Below are 16682 nucleotides of genomic sequence, written 5' to 3'. Positions count from 1 at the left end.
TAATTTCACAACAGCTCGAGAAAGCAAGCACATCAGTAGGACTGAAATGCCTAATGACACTGCAAGCACTACCTGTTGTGGCAATTTAATATTGAAAGACAGTGAAATGCCGGTGAGGTCCGTATTACAGTAGAACATAGCTGAAAAATAGATGGGTTTTTGCACATCTTCCGAGTGTAGCTTCACAAAAGTGTGAACATCAAGTGACCACTTATAATTTTCCAACTATAGTTTAGTATCATTCTATACGAAGCTTGTTCATTTTTGTATGCATTTACACTGTGTTTCTGTAATAAACTTTTGCACCCATAGTCTTCAAGGTGTATGAATTGCAATTACACATTCAAATTGGAAACATTTCTCACCGTGTTTTTGTGTGGATGTGTAAAAGGAGACAAAAATATCAAAAATACAAATGTTTTGTAGAACTATCAATTTTAAACACAAACATTTAGGCAACCTTTATGTTTTTCAGTAAGCACATCAAGTATAATAATTCCACACTTAAAAATAAGAATGTTTTGTTTTGGAGATGCACTGGCCCTTATACTCACAGTATAAATACGTTTAATCTCAAGGCATATATGAGTTGCATCATCTCACATTCAGCGATAAGAATAGGTCAGCCACAACATCAAACACAGAAAAAGTATGCTTGACTTATGCTGGAGCAACACAGCGAGACTTATACCTGTGCAGTGTATGGGCAAATCAAAGGAGACTGACACGTACCTTATAAGAACAAAGTGGCATGCATATGTCCTTGACCTTTGCATTCACACAGCAGGCAGTCTCATTGTATCCTGAAGGTTCATCTGCTGGCTCAGGCACAGGATCCTGTGTCCTCAGCACGATCCGATCTGAGCCTTCACTTGTTCCATATTTGTTTTCAGCCACAATAAATATTTCATAGCTGCAATATAGAGATAAATAAATAAATAAATAAATAAATAAATAAATAAATAAATAAATAAATAAATAAATAAATAAATAAATTGATTAATTAATTAATTAATGCACTGAGCATGAAGCACACACATATATCAAATTCCAATGGCAGATTAGGAGCGTCCAACTAACTCATGAGTGAGCACCTCTCTCGGGCATAAAGTGATGCCTAGAAATCCACAAGTGAAACGTAAGTCCCACCACTAGAACAAGGGGGTGAGAAATAGCACTTGCTAAACTGGCTCTGAAGTTCCCTTCCACTCATCGGATTTTGGCAGAATAGTCTGAACTGATTATCAGAGTGATACTGGGTCAACAGGTGTTCTAGAACTGGAAGTGGAACACACAGCCAGCTGTGTTGGTCTGCTACTGAAACACTCTTGCTCTAAAAAGAGCAGAAACAAAATTTGTTCTGGAAGTGCTCTGAACCTGCCATTCGAATTCACCAAAAGAGAGAGGGAGAAAAAGTGTAACAGGGCAGCACCTGTTAAATAGGGTAGCTGCTCGCATTTCCCAAAAGAGTAAACATGAATAGCTATATTAATCAATATGGCTAATAGAAGATGTAAAAAACTGCAATGCCCTACCTACCATGAACAACGTTCAGTGCATGATGATGCTCCTTATCTCAGTTATTCAAATATGCTTATAAGCTAACCTCATGACTAACTCTAAAGGTCCCCCCCCCCCCCCCCCCTTTTTTTTTTCTTTAGCAAGGACTCCACAGTGGGCGAACAAAGCAACTCATGTACAAAATAGAGTGCACACCAAAATCAAAATCTTATTTTTTCTTTTACAAAACTATGGAAGCCATGTGCACTGTGGACTGCATACAACTAGAAATTCTGTCCTTACTCAGATGATGGCTCCAGTCTGTCCATAAGGTAGGGTGGCTTGACATTGGGTACAGCAAAGTAGGGTTCATACTCATCTCCAAGCCTCCTCCAGAACAGTCCATACTTTGTCACAGTCTCTGGCAGTTTGCTAAAAGAAGCAAACAAAAAAAGTGTGAGGTGTCAAAAGCAGCACAACAGCACACAGTTTGTCCACACATCACAAAGCTACATCCATGCTTCCCCAACTCTATTAGCATCTTCTTAATACCACGAGCTCTTTATTCTCAGTGCACAATCAACAATACAGAATGTTGACATTTCATTAAACAGACTGAATCAGCTATACATGCAGGGTAAGGACCATGTCCATCATAATACGGATCTGGCACATTGTGCAGAACTGAAGACAGCAAAACCTGTAGAAGGATGTATTCTTGAGTGTGCACATGAAATGATGCAAACCTCTGCGTTCATCAAGCACATGAAGAACCTTGGGATCTGCCAAGATATTATTGTTTCTGGTTCCTTATATCAATATCTCGAACAGCTTTGTGAACCTAGCTACGAAGAATCTGTCACAACTTCCCTTCGTGGTGCGACAGTTGTGGAGAACACTGAGCAACACCACTGTTAAATTCTACATTAGAAAGCTGAGACCTAAGCAAGTGTAAGTGGCCTACAGCACAAAGGATGGCTTCTCACCTGGGAGGTTTCCACGTCAACACAGCCCAATTCCGACTGATGGCAGTGACAGTGAGTTCCTTGGGTGGGCCAGGCAGCACACCGTAGTGTTCAAGTAGACAACTGCCATAGAAGGGCATGTACTCAAGGCAACGAAAGTGGCGGTAATCAACACGCATCACGCTGCCTTTGCAGAAGCCCAGGCAGGCCTCTGGCAAACCTCGGCGTCGGCAACAGCCAGTGTGGTCCACACCATCTGCCATGCAGGCAAATGTCACGTTGGCCCATGGTGCGCAGATCATCACGTCTGTTAGCCTGTGCACATGCAAAACACAGTGTGTGAGGCAATGTGAAGACAAAAATGTGGAAATGTGTCAGCCAGAACACCTCATACCCCTGCTCTCTTTGTAGCTGCGTGAATAATATTTCAGGCGCTAGGTAAGTACTGGGCATTCTCATGCCATTATGTATCTGCGCTTGAGCATTCTGAAAAACTGGCCAGAGAGAGGATAAACTTATTGAAAAGGGATGGCAACTCAGCCTGCGTGGGGAGGGAAGAGCTAAGTACATTGCACTATCATCAAGGCCTGGCATGCACAACGCTCCAAATACACATGAAAATTATCTGCTTTTTGTACTTTTCTGGACAGACTGAACATTTATAAGTGGCCGCTTCCAGTGCACAGCAGTTTATTCTGGCCTCTTCCAGAAAATAATCATGTCTTAAAGAGCTGCCCATAACTAAACAGAAATTAAAAGCAGTTTCCACTTAACACTGATTGAGCCAATATTCCACCACCTTCTGTGACCCAGAATTACACTTCAACTTTTAAGCTGTAAAAATATTCTATCTGATGTATAGTTAAAAGAAAAAAAAATAACAGCTTGCAGTAGTAATACAGTGGAATCTCGTTGATACAATCTACAGGGGAACAGGAAAATAAAGTGTATCATTCAAAAAATGTATTACCAATAATAAAGAAATGAGTTTTAGAAATACCAGTAAAAGCCCTTAGTCGCATTATCCAATTTCAGGAGAAAACGCGATCGCAATAACTGTATGAAAATACATTGCTCCTGTGGGACTTTGAGCGGGAAAAAACATAAATGTATTATCCCGAAAAACAGATTATGCAGAATCGTATAAACAAGATTCCACTGTAATCTGCATTACAGTGTCTTTAGCAACATGGAATCACTTCCCTGTTTTAGTTCTGTTGTATATGATGTATAAACAGGGCCCTTTATTTCCGTGTAAGACCCGATCTTTTAGTAAAATTCAGGCTAAACACTATTTATCCTTGAAAAACAGCCTTTTAGAAAGCTATTCATTAACTGGTAGAGTGGTGTTATCCCTGAATCAAAATAACCGACCAGTCAAAATGGTGGTGAATGCACTACACAAAACAAGGGACGTAAGAAACCAAGAATGTAACAAGGACACTTCTTGGTTTTTTGGTCCCTTGTTTTGCATAGTGTACTGACCACCATAATGACTAAACTGTTCCAACTCGCCCAAATCACCATTCCGTTGACCAGTCAAAATGAATTATTGTCTCATTAGAAGCTTGTATCAGCTGGTTTTCATTCTGTTTTCAAATGGCTTCCACTAGTTACATATGGAAATTAAGCAGTCATTCCATTAGTTTTGGGAAACATTCTGATCATGCATACCAATATGATGATTACCAGGATATTATGGGCTTTTAGCAAAATAGATCAAAATAAAACCCCAGACATGAACTGTGTGCTCTTTAATGCCACATAAGGAAGCAGTTGTTTGTTGCCAGGCTTTTTACCGAGAGAACTGCTTCAAAAAAGAAAGTGAACACACATTTATTGACTTTCTTTTGCCTCTGTTGAGCAGCAACTTATTCAAAATTAATCAAAATTTTATTTACTCACGTGGTCTCATCTGCCCGACTGGGATCGCACATGGTTCGAAGGCAGCGCTCCTGCTTCACACCGCGCTTGATGCAACAACCACGGACATCTGGGATGGATGGGAGCGTCTCATTCGTAGTGATGTTTTCAGGAGTTGGCAGATCAAAGGAGGGCTCAGCACCCAGGGTCAAAGTGCGCACAGCATATGTTGGAAGACTAGTGCCATGCATATTCTCTGATGTCACTGTCACCTCATACATAGTCACTGGCTTCAGGTTGCGCAAGTTAAACATTGTCTGGTTTCCATCCACCTATATACAGACAAAAACGAGACGTGCAGAAAATGTCAGTTACTTCAGTACAGATGTGTGAAGCATCCTGAATAGAAAGTTGACTTTTCATGCAACACTTTAAAGAGTAAAGCCCAAGCACTATTGTTTTATACATTAGCACACAGCACTTGCCAGTAGTTTTCAAAATTTTAAGCATCGTAAGTGCGTCGATCTGGTCATAGATCATCCACAGACAACCTTAACAACACTAACGTAACAACACTCATAACAATAATAACATTTCATATTACATTTTATGTGCTCTATGTGTCACTTGCCATCATTGATAAGTGAGAAAGACAGTGTCACACATTAGGACCAAGTGAAGGGAAAAATTGTCATCCACCCGAATGTAGAACAAAGCTACAACTTTCTTTTTTATGAACCTTTCTCCACCTTACGTGATTATGCTGGACTGATTTGTCATTAGGACCAAGTGTGCAGTCAAAGATGTTAGAAATAACAACTCTAGTTCAATACATATAGACAGTATATTGTTTATCTTTTGTGTGTTTTTTAAACTTTGATTTTTATCAGAGTGAAAAAACAAACACACACACAAGCAGGTTTACACTGCTGCAAATTGCAACAACTGCTGTACAGGATCCAGAAGAACATGTCTTCTGCTGCCCAAAATAAGTACTGTTTCACTGTCTGATAGGCAAACGGTAGGCCTTCCCGGTCGTTTCACTAGCTCTTTTGACAGACAATGCCCATAAATGGCACGTCTTTAGAGGAGCAACTGCAGAACACACTGAGCCCCCTGAGACCCATGGACCTTTGGGCCAGTTTTTACAAGAAAAATTGCTCAATGAGACAATGTCTCTTTGCGTTCAACAATAATGGAAGAAATTTGGCGGGCTAACTAAAGGTATCTATTGCTACAAAGCAGCAGGTAAAAAAAAAGAAAAAGACACAAGATGCGATGCATGCCGGTTTGACCCATTTTGAGAGGTTGGCTTTGGCAAATCTCCCAAGCAGGGGCACCATCCCCTAAAAGAGGTGGTGTTTAACTAGACTGAAGAATCTACCTAAAATGTAGTCAGCCTTGCAAGCACAGTCCTTTCGTAACGTCACCTTCCCCTATGGATTCTGTTCCACCTTCAAAATAAAAATAAATACAAACCAGAAGCGGGGAGAAAAAATGGCTATGCCACTGCTCACAGATCTATAACTGTGTGCACAATGTCATTTTATGTAATACTGTCCAAACTCCTCGCACAGAAGGCTGCTTACAAACCTTTAGAGTTAGTAAGGAATAGTTCACTCCAATCGGTACAAGCACCATGCCTAGTTATTTATGTTGTAGAATTTCTTAGGAACTGTTGAATACATAAGTAAACCCACCTTGATTGAAAATGCTTGAGTTGACCCGACAGTTGAATCTTTGTCTGTCTGTAATGCAAAGGGATCAAAATGAGATGAAAATATTGTCACGAGTCAACGTGAACAAGAGGCAACACGTTGAACAAGACGGCAGAACAGCTTGAGAATCACCAGCACAAAGACATCTTCTTCGTCTTCGAATCAGCCTGTCCTACTACTCAGAGTCAGTTAATGCACATACTGTCATCATCGTTGAAACGTCTAGATAGAGTACGCGTCAATATCAAACAAAAATTGAGACAGACTCAGAAGATAGCTCAAAGCAGCAAGAGTCTGAGACAATCAGTTAACTTGAAGTTATTTTCACTTGCTCAGCTTCTCTCACTGCTTCTACATGGGTTCCACCTTCACCCTGGCATTTACAGAGTGCTCTGACTTTGTTCTACATTGATTCTCTCATAGCTTCTGTACAGAATTTATTTTTAACCCAGGTTTCAATTACTTCACTTTGGCTCTTCATTATGCCGTTTAGGATTGTCTCACATGCTCTAAGATGCAGAATTCATATTTTTATATCTTCAACTCTTCCCATTATAAATATTACCTCCATATCTCTTCCCGTTTGCCCACAACGACCACTAAATTTTGGCAAACTTTACGTAAGGCTACATTACGGCACTTACAAACCCAGTTTCCTAGGACTTAACTGCTTACTGCAGCAATAAAGGTGATTGACAGTACTGACCTAAACTCTACCAGCTTCAGAAGCAACGAAAAGTGGAACTACAATGCAGACAAGTACAGAAGCTGATATTTTGAACAAAATGCAATGCTCACACAGCAATTCGGTGTGTGCTAAGTACAGATATTTACCATAGGTAAACTATGCACTGAATGTGAGACATTTACCATGCACTGAACATGCACTGAATATGCATTGAACCATGCAATGAGCTAAGCACTAAAATGTTTACCATGCTAAAGGTGCTATGATAAATCTTTCAGTCAGTATGCATTGTGCACAGGATTTTGAACAAGTAAACATAAAATTAGATCATAGAGGCCATCAGCAGACACAGTAAAAGAGACTTGCTTCATTCTTTGGTGTTACTTCATCAGGGTCAAAGCTCTGAAGCTCAGTGATGTTTATGAGGAAATGTGTGACTTCAATCTCCTGGTGAGGTGGCATCCATCTGATGAGCAGCTCTGTAGGCGAAACTGGTTCCACTTCCAGCTGCCTGGGAGGCCCCGGTAAAAGCTCTACAAATAATGAGTAAGACGACAAGGAATAGAGGCGAATCAGGAAGTAATAGATCAAGTGTTACATGCAATCATTGTGGTAACTATGATGTCAAAACCCATGTTGCCACAACACCTACTGGGGTAAGATTTCTAAATAATTTGCTTTTACACTTGCTAATGATTGTTTTGTGTCTAGTAATTTTAGAAAAGATCAAATGAGCAATGAATTGCACTGCCTTTTTCTTTCTTCTTTTGACACAAAGTGCTTAACTCCTTCTCAACCACACCTGTTCATCACAGGTCACAACAAAATAGCAAGCAAAAGCAAAGCAAAAGACGCATTTTTCCCACGGACAGAAATTTGGTCCGTGGCACCAATGGCAAAATTGGTGCCATTGGTGCCAATTTTGACACCAATGGAAAATTGGTGTCAAAAGACCTTTATGAGCCTCAGGCACAGCAAGAAAGACATGCACCCAGATCTCTAATACAGTATTCCATAAAACTTGCAATTGAAGGTAATAACCGGTAACGAACAGTATTGTGGAAACTTATCATTATGTGCTAATCATACACATCTAACCACAGTGGCTGTCACATTCCGAGTGCAACATTCATTTAAACAATAAAAACAGCATTTTTCAGAGAATGTACTAATAGAGAAAGGCACATCTGAAAGTACTCACCAACACCATTTGCAATGCACGCCAGTGTTGTCATGGTATAGTCCATGCAGGTGTAATGCTCCGTGACAGTAGTGAGTGTGTAATCACCAACGCAAACAGATCGGCATATCTGTGGAATGTTTTGTGCCACACAGCAAGGCATGTGATTCCGGCCATCTAGAGTGTAACATTAAAGTGAAAGGAAAAAAAAATACCGTTAAAAATTGGAACTACATTTTTTTTTTCAATCTGTGGCATCAATTATAATAAAGGAAAGCACATGGCAAATAAACCCAAGCGCCTTTTTCAACAAGGTCCATCTCAACCAAGGCACTATGAAACATACCATACCAGCAATTTTGTGAATGCAACCTTTCATGTACCTGAAGTAAGGAAGCAGATGTTGATGGTAGTGATGCAAAAACAAAATGGACATTTGTAAATTATTCAAAGTGGTGATTTTCATGGTTGTTCACTCTGTCATCAAGTCTGAAGGCTTACAGTGATTAAACAAGACAGCATTATAACTATGGCAAGTTACAACGACTTGAAACTTTATTTTTACTTGGGGTGAAGCACTTCAATAACTTCAAGCATTAGACTGTTTCTGCTTTTTTTTCCAATTATTCAGCACTGCATTGATTACTATAGGCATACTACATCGTTAAGCTCACTTTCACTGGAACATGTTTCTAAGCAGAATATGAAGCAATGCTGGAGCTGATAGGGCACTGCCAGGTGGTTTCAGATGATGTATTCAACTACAGTTAAACCTGGACCATAACGAAATCGACAAATTCCCGAAAAACTTCGTTATAAAGAGGATTTCGTTATATGCAGGTTCGGCACGAAAATTCGAAAACGAAACGCTTACCATATTTACTCGATTCTAACGCGCCTCGATTGTAACGCGCACCCGTTTTCCGTTTTCATCGAAGCACTCACCCTTAGAATGTCACACCAGGTACTGGATGCGCGGACGCGTGTTGTTTCGCACAAGCGTGAGGCGCCGGAAACGAAGAGCGAGCGAGCGACACGATGGCGTCGTAGCGTCGTATAGTGTCACCTAGTGTCAGGTTAGTGAAGTGAAGCACAGAGACTTGCGCAGTAACCAAAGAGTGGCGCTGCCAGCACGTTGAAAAAAAAATGTTTTTTTTTTTCTTTGGCAACATCAACTCGAAAAGGAGAGTGCCGGCTTGGCGGGCTAGGCCAGCTGCAGCAAGCGGCGGGATCAGGTTTGAATGAAGGGAGGGGGAAAGGTCACGCCTGCGGTGGCAAGATCGCCGGGTCGAGGGATGCAGGCCCGCCTCGCGCACGCTCGCACGCACGCACACGTGCACTCGCTCTCGCTTCGCAGTCGCCGTGCATTCGAGCACGCCAAGTGCACCGCCGCCGCTTCGCATTTTGTCGTGGCGGAGAAGGTGCTTCCGGTTGCTGCTCGTGCAAAAATGACAAAATTTGGGGCGAAATCTCTAGATTGTCGGTGGGGATAATTCATTATTTCGAGGGGGTCTCCCACTGCCACTTCGTTACGTAGAGGTCTCAAATACATGTGCTTCTATGGACTAACGACGGAGAATAGAAAAACTTCGTTATATCTAGGAATTCGTTATATGGAGGTTCGTTATAAGCAGGTTCAACTGTAGTATACAAATGTTGTGTAAGGCATAAGCGCTACGAAAAGTTGTGTAAGACAGCAACTAACTTTTAGCATGAGCATAAATGGATAAAATGGAGCCAGAGTATCGCCTAATCTACATTCTTCTTATAATACAGCTTCAAAGATGTCCTGCACAACCTTCGTAGCATCGTAAGAGCATTCTGAAACAACCAGTCAAGTATGCCAAAACTTAGCTAATTCTGTTCCTAGTGCTGATTTCCAAAGCGAAAATGAACACATTATCTTCTGGGTAGTAAGAAACACAAGGTAAATGTGCTGCAACCACTGATTTCTAGATATAAGCTTCATTACCATGATCTCTCCTGACGCCTTCCCCCCTATTAACATGCTGTTTCCTCATTAATATTCTTGCCCCAGCAATCATTCTGGCTTTTACCCTTGAGCAGCAATGCATCTAACACTAAGGAAACTATATATCAGGAGTAAATAAATTTAAATTTGCATAAATTTCAATGTGCCACTGAGACGTTCTGTATTATCTTCAGAAAATTCTCTTGGCTAACAGTGAATGGCTGCAGTCTGAGGCAGACAAGGAAATAGAAACATTTAGAGCACAACCAATAATTTAAAAAACGTGTTCCATTTGTAAATGAAATGTAAGTTATGGTCAAGTTGTGCAGGAGATAGAAATTAGAGGAAGCTCTAGTATAGTCTTAACTTTTTATGCTTGAGTAGCATAAGCCTGTGGAAGGAAAAGCCAGAAGTAGACATGTCCTGCAAACCTGATGCTCTGCACTGGAACCTTTTCATTTGCAACAGTATGTAACTTGGCCAACAATGCCCCAAAACAAACAGCTTTATATATAATATATATACAGGCACATGTAGGTTGAGGACACACATACGAAAAAACAATATTCTATTTCCTACGTTTCGGCCGGGGTCCGGCCTTCATCAGGGAATGAGACTCTGATGCAGTGTTGCCAGGTTTGGCTATATATAGCCAAATTGGGCTACGGGAGAAATTTTTTGGCGTGGACTTGGACGAGTTGGCTATGTGGCTATATTTGGGCTACTGAAAATCTGCGACTTGGCTGTGTTTGGGCTATAAGTGGCGCCCTAATCCACGCTCCAGGGGTGGCTCTGATGGGGTAGAAGCAAATCTCGAAGGCTTTGTTTTAGCTGGGTGAGCCGGCAGCGGTGCTGTGCGTGTGTGCGTGCACGAAATGACCCCCCTCCCCGGCCTTTCCTTCCCTCTCTGCGCCGTTGTCTGAGCCGGTGGCTTTGATCTTTGATGCACTTAAACTTACACCCTGCTTCACCGTTAGGCACCCGATCCCCAGGCATCGGGATGAACCGGGGAGTAGTGGGTTTGTCACAGTACACTGCACTAACATGGCTATGCTCAGGAAGGGAGAGCAGTACCATAGGGTCGGGCCATTGGGCGATCGTGGCGCCGACATGAAAGAAGGGAAGCACGGGTGGATGACACGCTCAAGTGTGTTCATGGCCATGTCTTCCGGATGAAGTATCGCGCCGGGCACAGCTTTCGACCTACTCCACCTTTCTGACGCGAAGCTTTACTACCATTTTCCTTTTCCTGCTAGACGAATGCTCCGTGCTTAGATTCGAGATTCATTTCGATAGGTTGGACGTAAGATCGGATCCTCCTCAGAGAGGAGAATCCAAACTTGGGGAAGTGGGCCAAGTATGCGAGAACGTATAAAAAAGAATGGGAGCGAGACCCCGAGCCAAAGCTGGGTTCTGGTGCTTTTACTTCTAGATGGTTTGCCCGTAACGTCATGGATGCAGATACTCATTCTGCTAATATCGAAACATGTTTGCCACGATGACATCAGTGCACCATGTCACATGAACTTCACCCACCGTGTTAGCTTGTGAGGTGTCATGTTGCTGGCTCGAGGACGCGGGTTTGATACCCAGCCATGGCGGCCGCATTTCAATCAAGGCGAAATGCAGGAACACCCGTGTACTTAGGTGTACGTTAAAGAACCCGAGGTGGCCAAAATTAATCCGGAGTCCCCCACTGCGTCATGCCTCCCAATCATATCGTGGTTTTGGCACCTAAAACCCCAGCAATTATTAGAGTTTTAGAATAAGGGCCTCAAACGTATTGGGGCCCCAAAGAAATAGCGTCGAAGCCACTGCGCACGCGCAAGACGGTAACTGTGTTTGGGTTTGCGTCGGGCACGCTATTTCATCGATTTAGCAGGAGCCCCAAAAGCTGCCCCAAAACTTTCGTCAACAAACATGGCGGCGCCCACCGAAGCGACAGCTCTAACCCAGCACAAAACTGGGCTCGATTCGTGGTAATTCGTGAAGTTCATAAGCTAGAAGAAGTGATTACGGTTATCGCTTTCTCTCAACTAACATGTGTAATGAAGAATGATTCATTATACGCCGCTGATTCCGAATTCAATTGTCGATTTCATGGCTCGTACGCAATAACGGATTGATTGATTTGGCTGGGTGAAGGTGCGTAAAGTTGGTTACTCAAAACTAAGTGCAACAAGTTGCATGCTGCTAATAAAATAAGTTCTAAATTGTAATTAAAGCCGAAAACACGAAAGTATAAATTACTTTTCTTATCATAAAATGGTATATTTTATTTGGATATTTATAACAGCTTTTCTTTAACGCCATGGTGACGCTGCAAACGCAATACGCTATCCGCAAACGCAAAACGCTTATTCCAAAACTCTTCATTCCTGCATGCCCCAACGCTAACACCTGCAAAGCTCTTTGGGGCCTTAAACTTTAGGGGCCCATGTTAAAACTTTATTAGCCATCAACATGGTTTGATTTTTGACAGTAACCGGTTTTCACAGCATTACCACTATTATCAGTTTGTTGTTTACCATTGCTCTTTGTGTGCCGTCGCGGCTTTTACCATTTTGAGCGAGTTAGTTCGGGATGTGCTCGTTGCCGAAAACGACTGCGTGCTTCTTACTTAGACGAATGTGCCGGTTTGCGCAGTAATCTTTTAAAGCTCCGCTTACACCGATTCAGACAGTGAGTGGCATCTGTTGCCTGTCCCTTTTCTTAACGCATGTTCTTGGCGTGCTAGAGACCTAAGATGGCGGCCAGGTTGATGTAAATTGACACTAGATAGGTAGTGTGTGTCCCAGCTAATCCGGGCCAAGCTAATTGAAAAACAAAGACAAAAAATGAGAAAGCAAGATAGGACGATGAGACAAATAACGCGAGATATCATAGCGCGAAATACTTGTTTTAGCTCATCAAAAAAGAAGCCGTGAGCATGTCGCCTTCGCCGATCGCAGGACAGCGGAACTTCTACGCCGTAGGCAGACATAATGTGAGAGATCGATGACGCTGAACATTATTTTGTGTTAATGACAGCTAAAAAGCAGAGTTCGTACATAATACTACTTTAAATAACTAAAAATAATAACTTAGTACTATCTGTCATAAAATAAAAGAACTGATTTCGCCCTCTGCAGCGATTCGCTGGAACTTAAGAGCTTCCGTGGCCAACCAAAACGTGTTCTGTGCAAGCATGATGTCGCTGTTGATGTCAAGGGCCGACCGTCACTGCGGCACGTACATTTTGTTACGACAGGTTCTGCAAACAAGGATTACCGTAGTCGAATGTGAAAATGTATACACAAATAAAATTGCAAATCAAAATGGCTATATTTGGCTACGAAATATTTTGCACTTTTTTTCTGTTTGGCTACATTTGGGCTACAACTTCTCTAGCTTTTGGCTACGCCGCCTCATCGGACCTGGCAACACTGCTCTGATGATGACGATGATGATGATATGTGGTGTTTAATGGCGCAAAGGCCAGGTCTGACCAAAGAGCGCCATATATGAACGAGACACTCCCTTTATATATATATACACATATATCTATAAAGTGAAAGCCTAAGAAAAGTTTAAGCAAAACTGTTGCAATATTTACATCGGGTGAGAAGAGTGAGAACACTTCGCATACAAGTCCTTATAATATTGACATGCTTGCATAGTTTTTTTTATTGGGGGGGAGGCAACATAGCAACAAGTACAGAACAGCAAATTCTGAAAAGGTCACAATGGCAATACTATTCCATTAAAGTACAAAGCAAGGGTGAAATTTTCCAAAATCGCCCATGCTCTTATTTATTTGGTACCTGCTTCGCTTTCACTGGCATTACATAATAGCGGAGGATATTGACCCTTTTTGCAGAGCAGTTTGTTTTAGAGAAACAAGATGGCGCTCACGGCGGCGTGCCATACCTCTCCTCAACGACCGCGCACGAATACGAAACCACTACCGCTTCTACCTTGCTTCTGTGCTATCAGCTGTCGGAAATGCAACTGAGTTTTCGCTAACACACTGTGCTCCAATAATGCTAGATTGAATAATGTGGATTGAAGACGTGTGCAGTAGTTGGCTGCAAAGTAGTGACTGGCATGTTAAGGAATAGAATGAATCTGTGTGGCGAAGTTCGCGGACCGCTGCTACAACTGTCCGAACGTGTTACCGGCACTTCGTGATGTACGGATTTCCTCGAGGATACAGAAATTTGCTCATCCGCCCGCCTTGTATCACTAACCTTCAAAGAAAGGGCTTCATCTCCAGAACGTCGGCAAGAGTGAGTACCAATCGTTAAACAATGACAAAGGGAGTAGTGCCGCTTCCTGTCATAGTAAGTTTCGCGCACGTTATCTATACACATCTGTCCCGAATGGCAGGAAAACTTACGCCCACTCTATCGCCGACGTATCAAGAATAAGCGAATGGACGCACAGTTGAATATATGCGCACTGTATACACACAATAAATGACGGACTACACCTATGACGCACCAATGGTCGAAGCTGAATGTTTCGTGACGGTCCACAAGAGTAAGCAAGTTACTAGCTGTAATATATATTTGCTACAAGGTATTACAATGTACAAAACAGCTACGTTTCAAGCCTTGCGCCCAGCAAGAACAAATCTATCGGATTCGGAACTGAGCACACCCGCGAGTGATTAGGCAGAAAATAATCAGATAGTGGCCGCACCGAGGAACTTCACTGAGTCAGAAACTGACAAGCCACTGCTTCAAAATATTTGCCGAATAAGGAACAAAGAGCAAAACACACTAATGCTGACTGAATTCATAATCGGAAAGCTTGGAATGCATATTTAGCCCCGCTTTTAGAAGAAGCACCATATACACTGCTTGCGCCGTTTGGACATAGCTTAATCAGCTCCGAAAGCGCTTTTGCATGTTCTCTGAAGCTGTGATCAAAGCTTCGTGTCGTCCACCTAGTCACCGTCTACGATATCTCCAAAAACAGAGGTTTTCTAAGCCGCGCCGGCATCGTACACTGCCATTGTAAACAAGGAGGCAACGGAGGCAGTTGAGGCAAGCAATGGACGCGTCACCACGTGATCAAACATGGCAGCGCCCACGGGATCGCCGCGAAAAGGGTCAATACATTCTATGTAGCATCATGTAATTGACGTTCAAATCAAGCATGCAAGGTGAGGTTGAAATCATCAATGGACACTATGCAAACATTTGCAACGTTGTTTATCAGCTCATCTAAAAGCTTTAGCCGGAGATTTGCAGATACAACCACATACTGTAACCTGAGCTTCTGGAAGCACACTGCTCTAATAAGAAATCATTTATCAAACAAGTGACTTTCTTTGTTTGCTTCACGTGCTTTTTTTTTTTATGTTTGTCTCAGCATGCAAAATAAACTGACCTGTGAGACACTGTGTGAGAATTCCAATGTACTCAAGGCATGTCCTCGGACTGTGATGCCGTCCCGTGACAATGCCCTGGAGTGTGCAATAGCCAAAGCACTCGGGCGGAATGCCCCTCTCATTGCAGCAGTCTGCGGTGGGATGAGGTAAAAGGGACAAAAATAAAGCAGATGTGAGTATTCACACGTGCACAAGTGCAGTGTTTCACACACTCAAAGCGGGAAGTGAATTGGCAACAAGCAATGCCCACCTGTATAGTTGTGTGTCAGGAGGAACGGTGTCGACCGCCTTCCATCCTCAAAAACTGAAACAAAAGATACATTACAAGTTATCACCCAGGAACCTTCACAGGACCCAGGCAACAGCCCAGTTGCATTTTTACACTAGTAGAAAAATATTTCAGCAGTATTCATTACAGCCTTTGATATACTCTACACCCAATGGGTAAAGGTATGACTATATAAACGAACATGGATATAAAGAATTATCGGAAACACCGGCATGTAACGAATTTATGTTTATAGCAAATGTTAAATATAATGAGGAAATTTTCGTGTCGGATGCGACTTCATTATAAAGAGGTTTGACTGTAGTCAAGAAAATCTAATCCAAAATGCTTAACTTAATGGATCAGCTACTTTTTCCTACACCTACTTCTAATGTATATGTACAACCACAGTATTGAATGAAATATGAAAATTTGTTTTAAATTGGTCCACAGGCCACAAATGCGATAGACTAACCTGAGTGCTGGCGTGTTACAATACTAAGACATTATGGCACAATAGACAATGGTACCCTTAGACCTGCCGTGGTGGCGTAGTGGCTATGGGATTGTGCTACTAAGACCAAGGGCATGGGATTGAATTCTGGCCGTGGCGGCCGCATTTTGATGGTGGTAAAATTGGGTGCACGTTAAAGAACCTCAGGTGGTCAAAATTAATCTGGAGTCTCTCACTATGGCGTGCCTCATAATCAAATCATGGTTTTGGGACGTAACACCCAATGGGTAGGGAAGGGTACCATTTTTTACAATGATGCCCTTCCCAACCAAGAGCACTACTACATGTACTCTGGTTTTACACCGACAACTCTGGGATGATATGTGCTCTGTAAATTAATATAGCTCCTAGAAAAGAACTCATGATAAGTCTTTATTTTATCATTTTTATTTTTACATACTTATTAAAACAATGCTACATTGACTGTCAATGTAGCTCACGTTTTAGCAGCTTCAATAGTGTTTACTATAAAGAGCTTCTGACACACTGACAACATGACTACATTCATGCCAACTTAAACCAATAAAGACTTGCTGAGCTGAGAATGCATAGTATTGTGGCTTCAAGAACAATAATAATTACATTCTAGCACACAGTGAATAAATGGGATAAAAAGTCAATTCAATGTCAGTCAAAA

The 16682-nt window shown here is 42.1% G+C and overlaps 1 protein-coding gene across 3 annotated transcripts in view; it reads right to left on the bottom strand.

Annotated features, from left to right (window-relative positions):
- The window catches only part of LOC119436359 (Ig-like and fibronectin type-III domain-containing protein 1), a 225299-nt gene that overhangs the window by 28332 nt on the left and 180285 nt on the right, over positions 1-16682 (bottom strand). For all 3 annotated transcript variants that reach the window (XM_049657148.1, XM_049657152.1, XM_049657156.1), the window contains 9 exons: positions 15514-15567; positions 15263-15394; positions 7936-8091; positions 7097-7267; positions 6029-6072; positions 4371-4660; positions 2487-2780; positions 1804-1932; positions 733-913 (listed from right to left, as the gene is read on the bottom strand). In XM_049657148.1, coding sequence (XP_049513105.1) covers positions 733-913; positions 1804-1932; positions 2487-2780; positions 4371-4660; positions 6029-6072; positions 7097-7267; positions 7936-8091; positions 15263-15394; positions 15514-15567 — 1451 coding nt within the window. The remainder of the gene's footprint in view (positions 1-732; positions 914-1803; positions 1933-2486; positions 2781-4370; positions 4661-6028; positions 6073-7096; positions 7268-7935; positions 8092-15262; positions 15395-15513; positions 15568-16682) is intronic.

Source organism: Dermacentor silvarum, chromosome 1, assembly GCF_013339745.2.
Source record: "Dermacentor silvarum isolate Dsil-2018 chromosome 1, BIME_Dsil_1.4, whole genome shotgun sequence".
Lineage (NCBI taxonomy): Eukaryota > Metazoa > Arthropoda > Arachnida > Ixodida > Ixodidae > Dermacentor > Dermacentor silvarum.
This window is presented reverse-complemented; position numbering and strand designations above follow the sequence as displayed.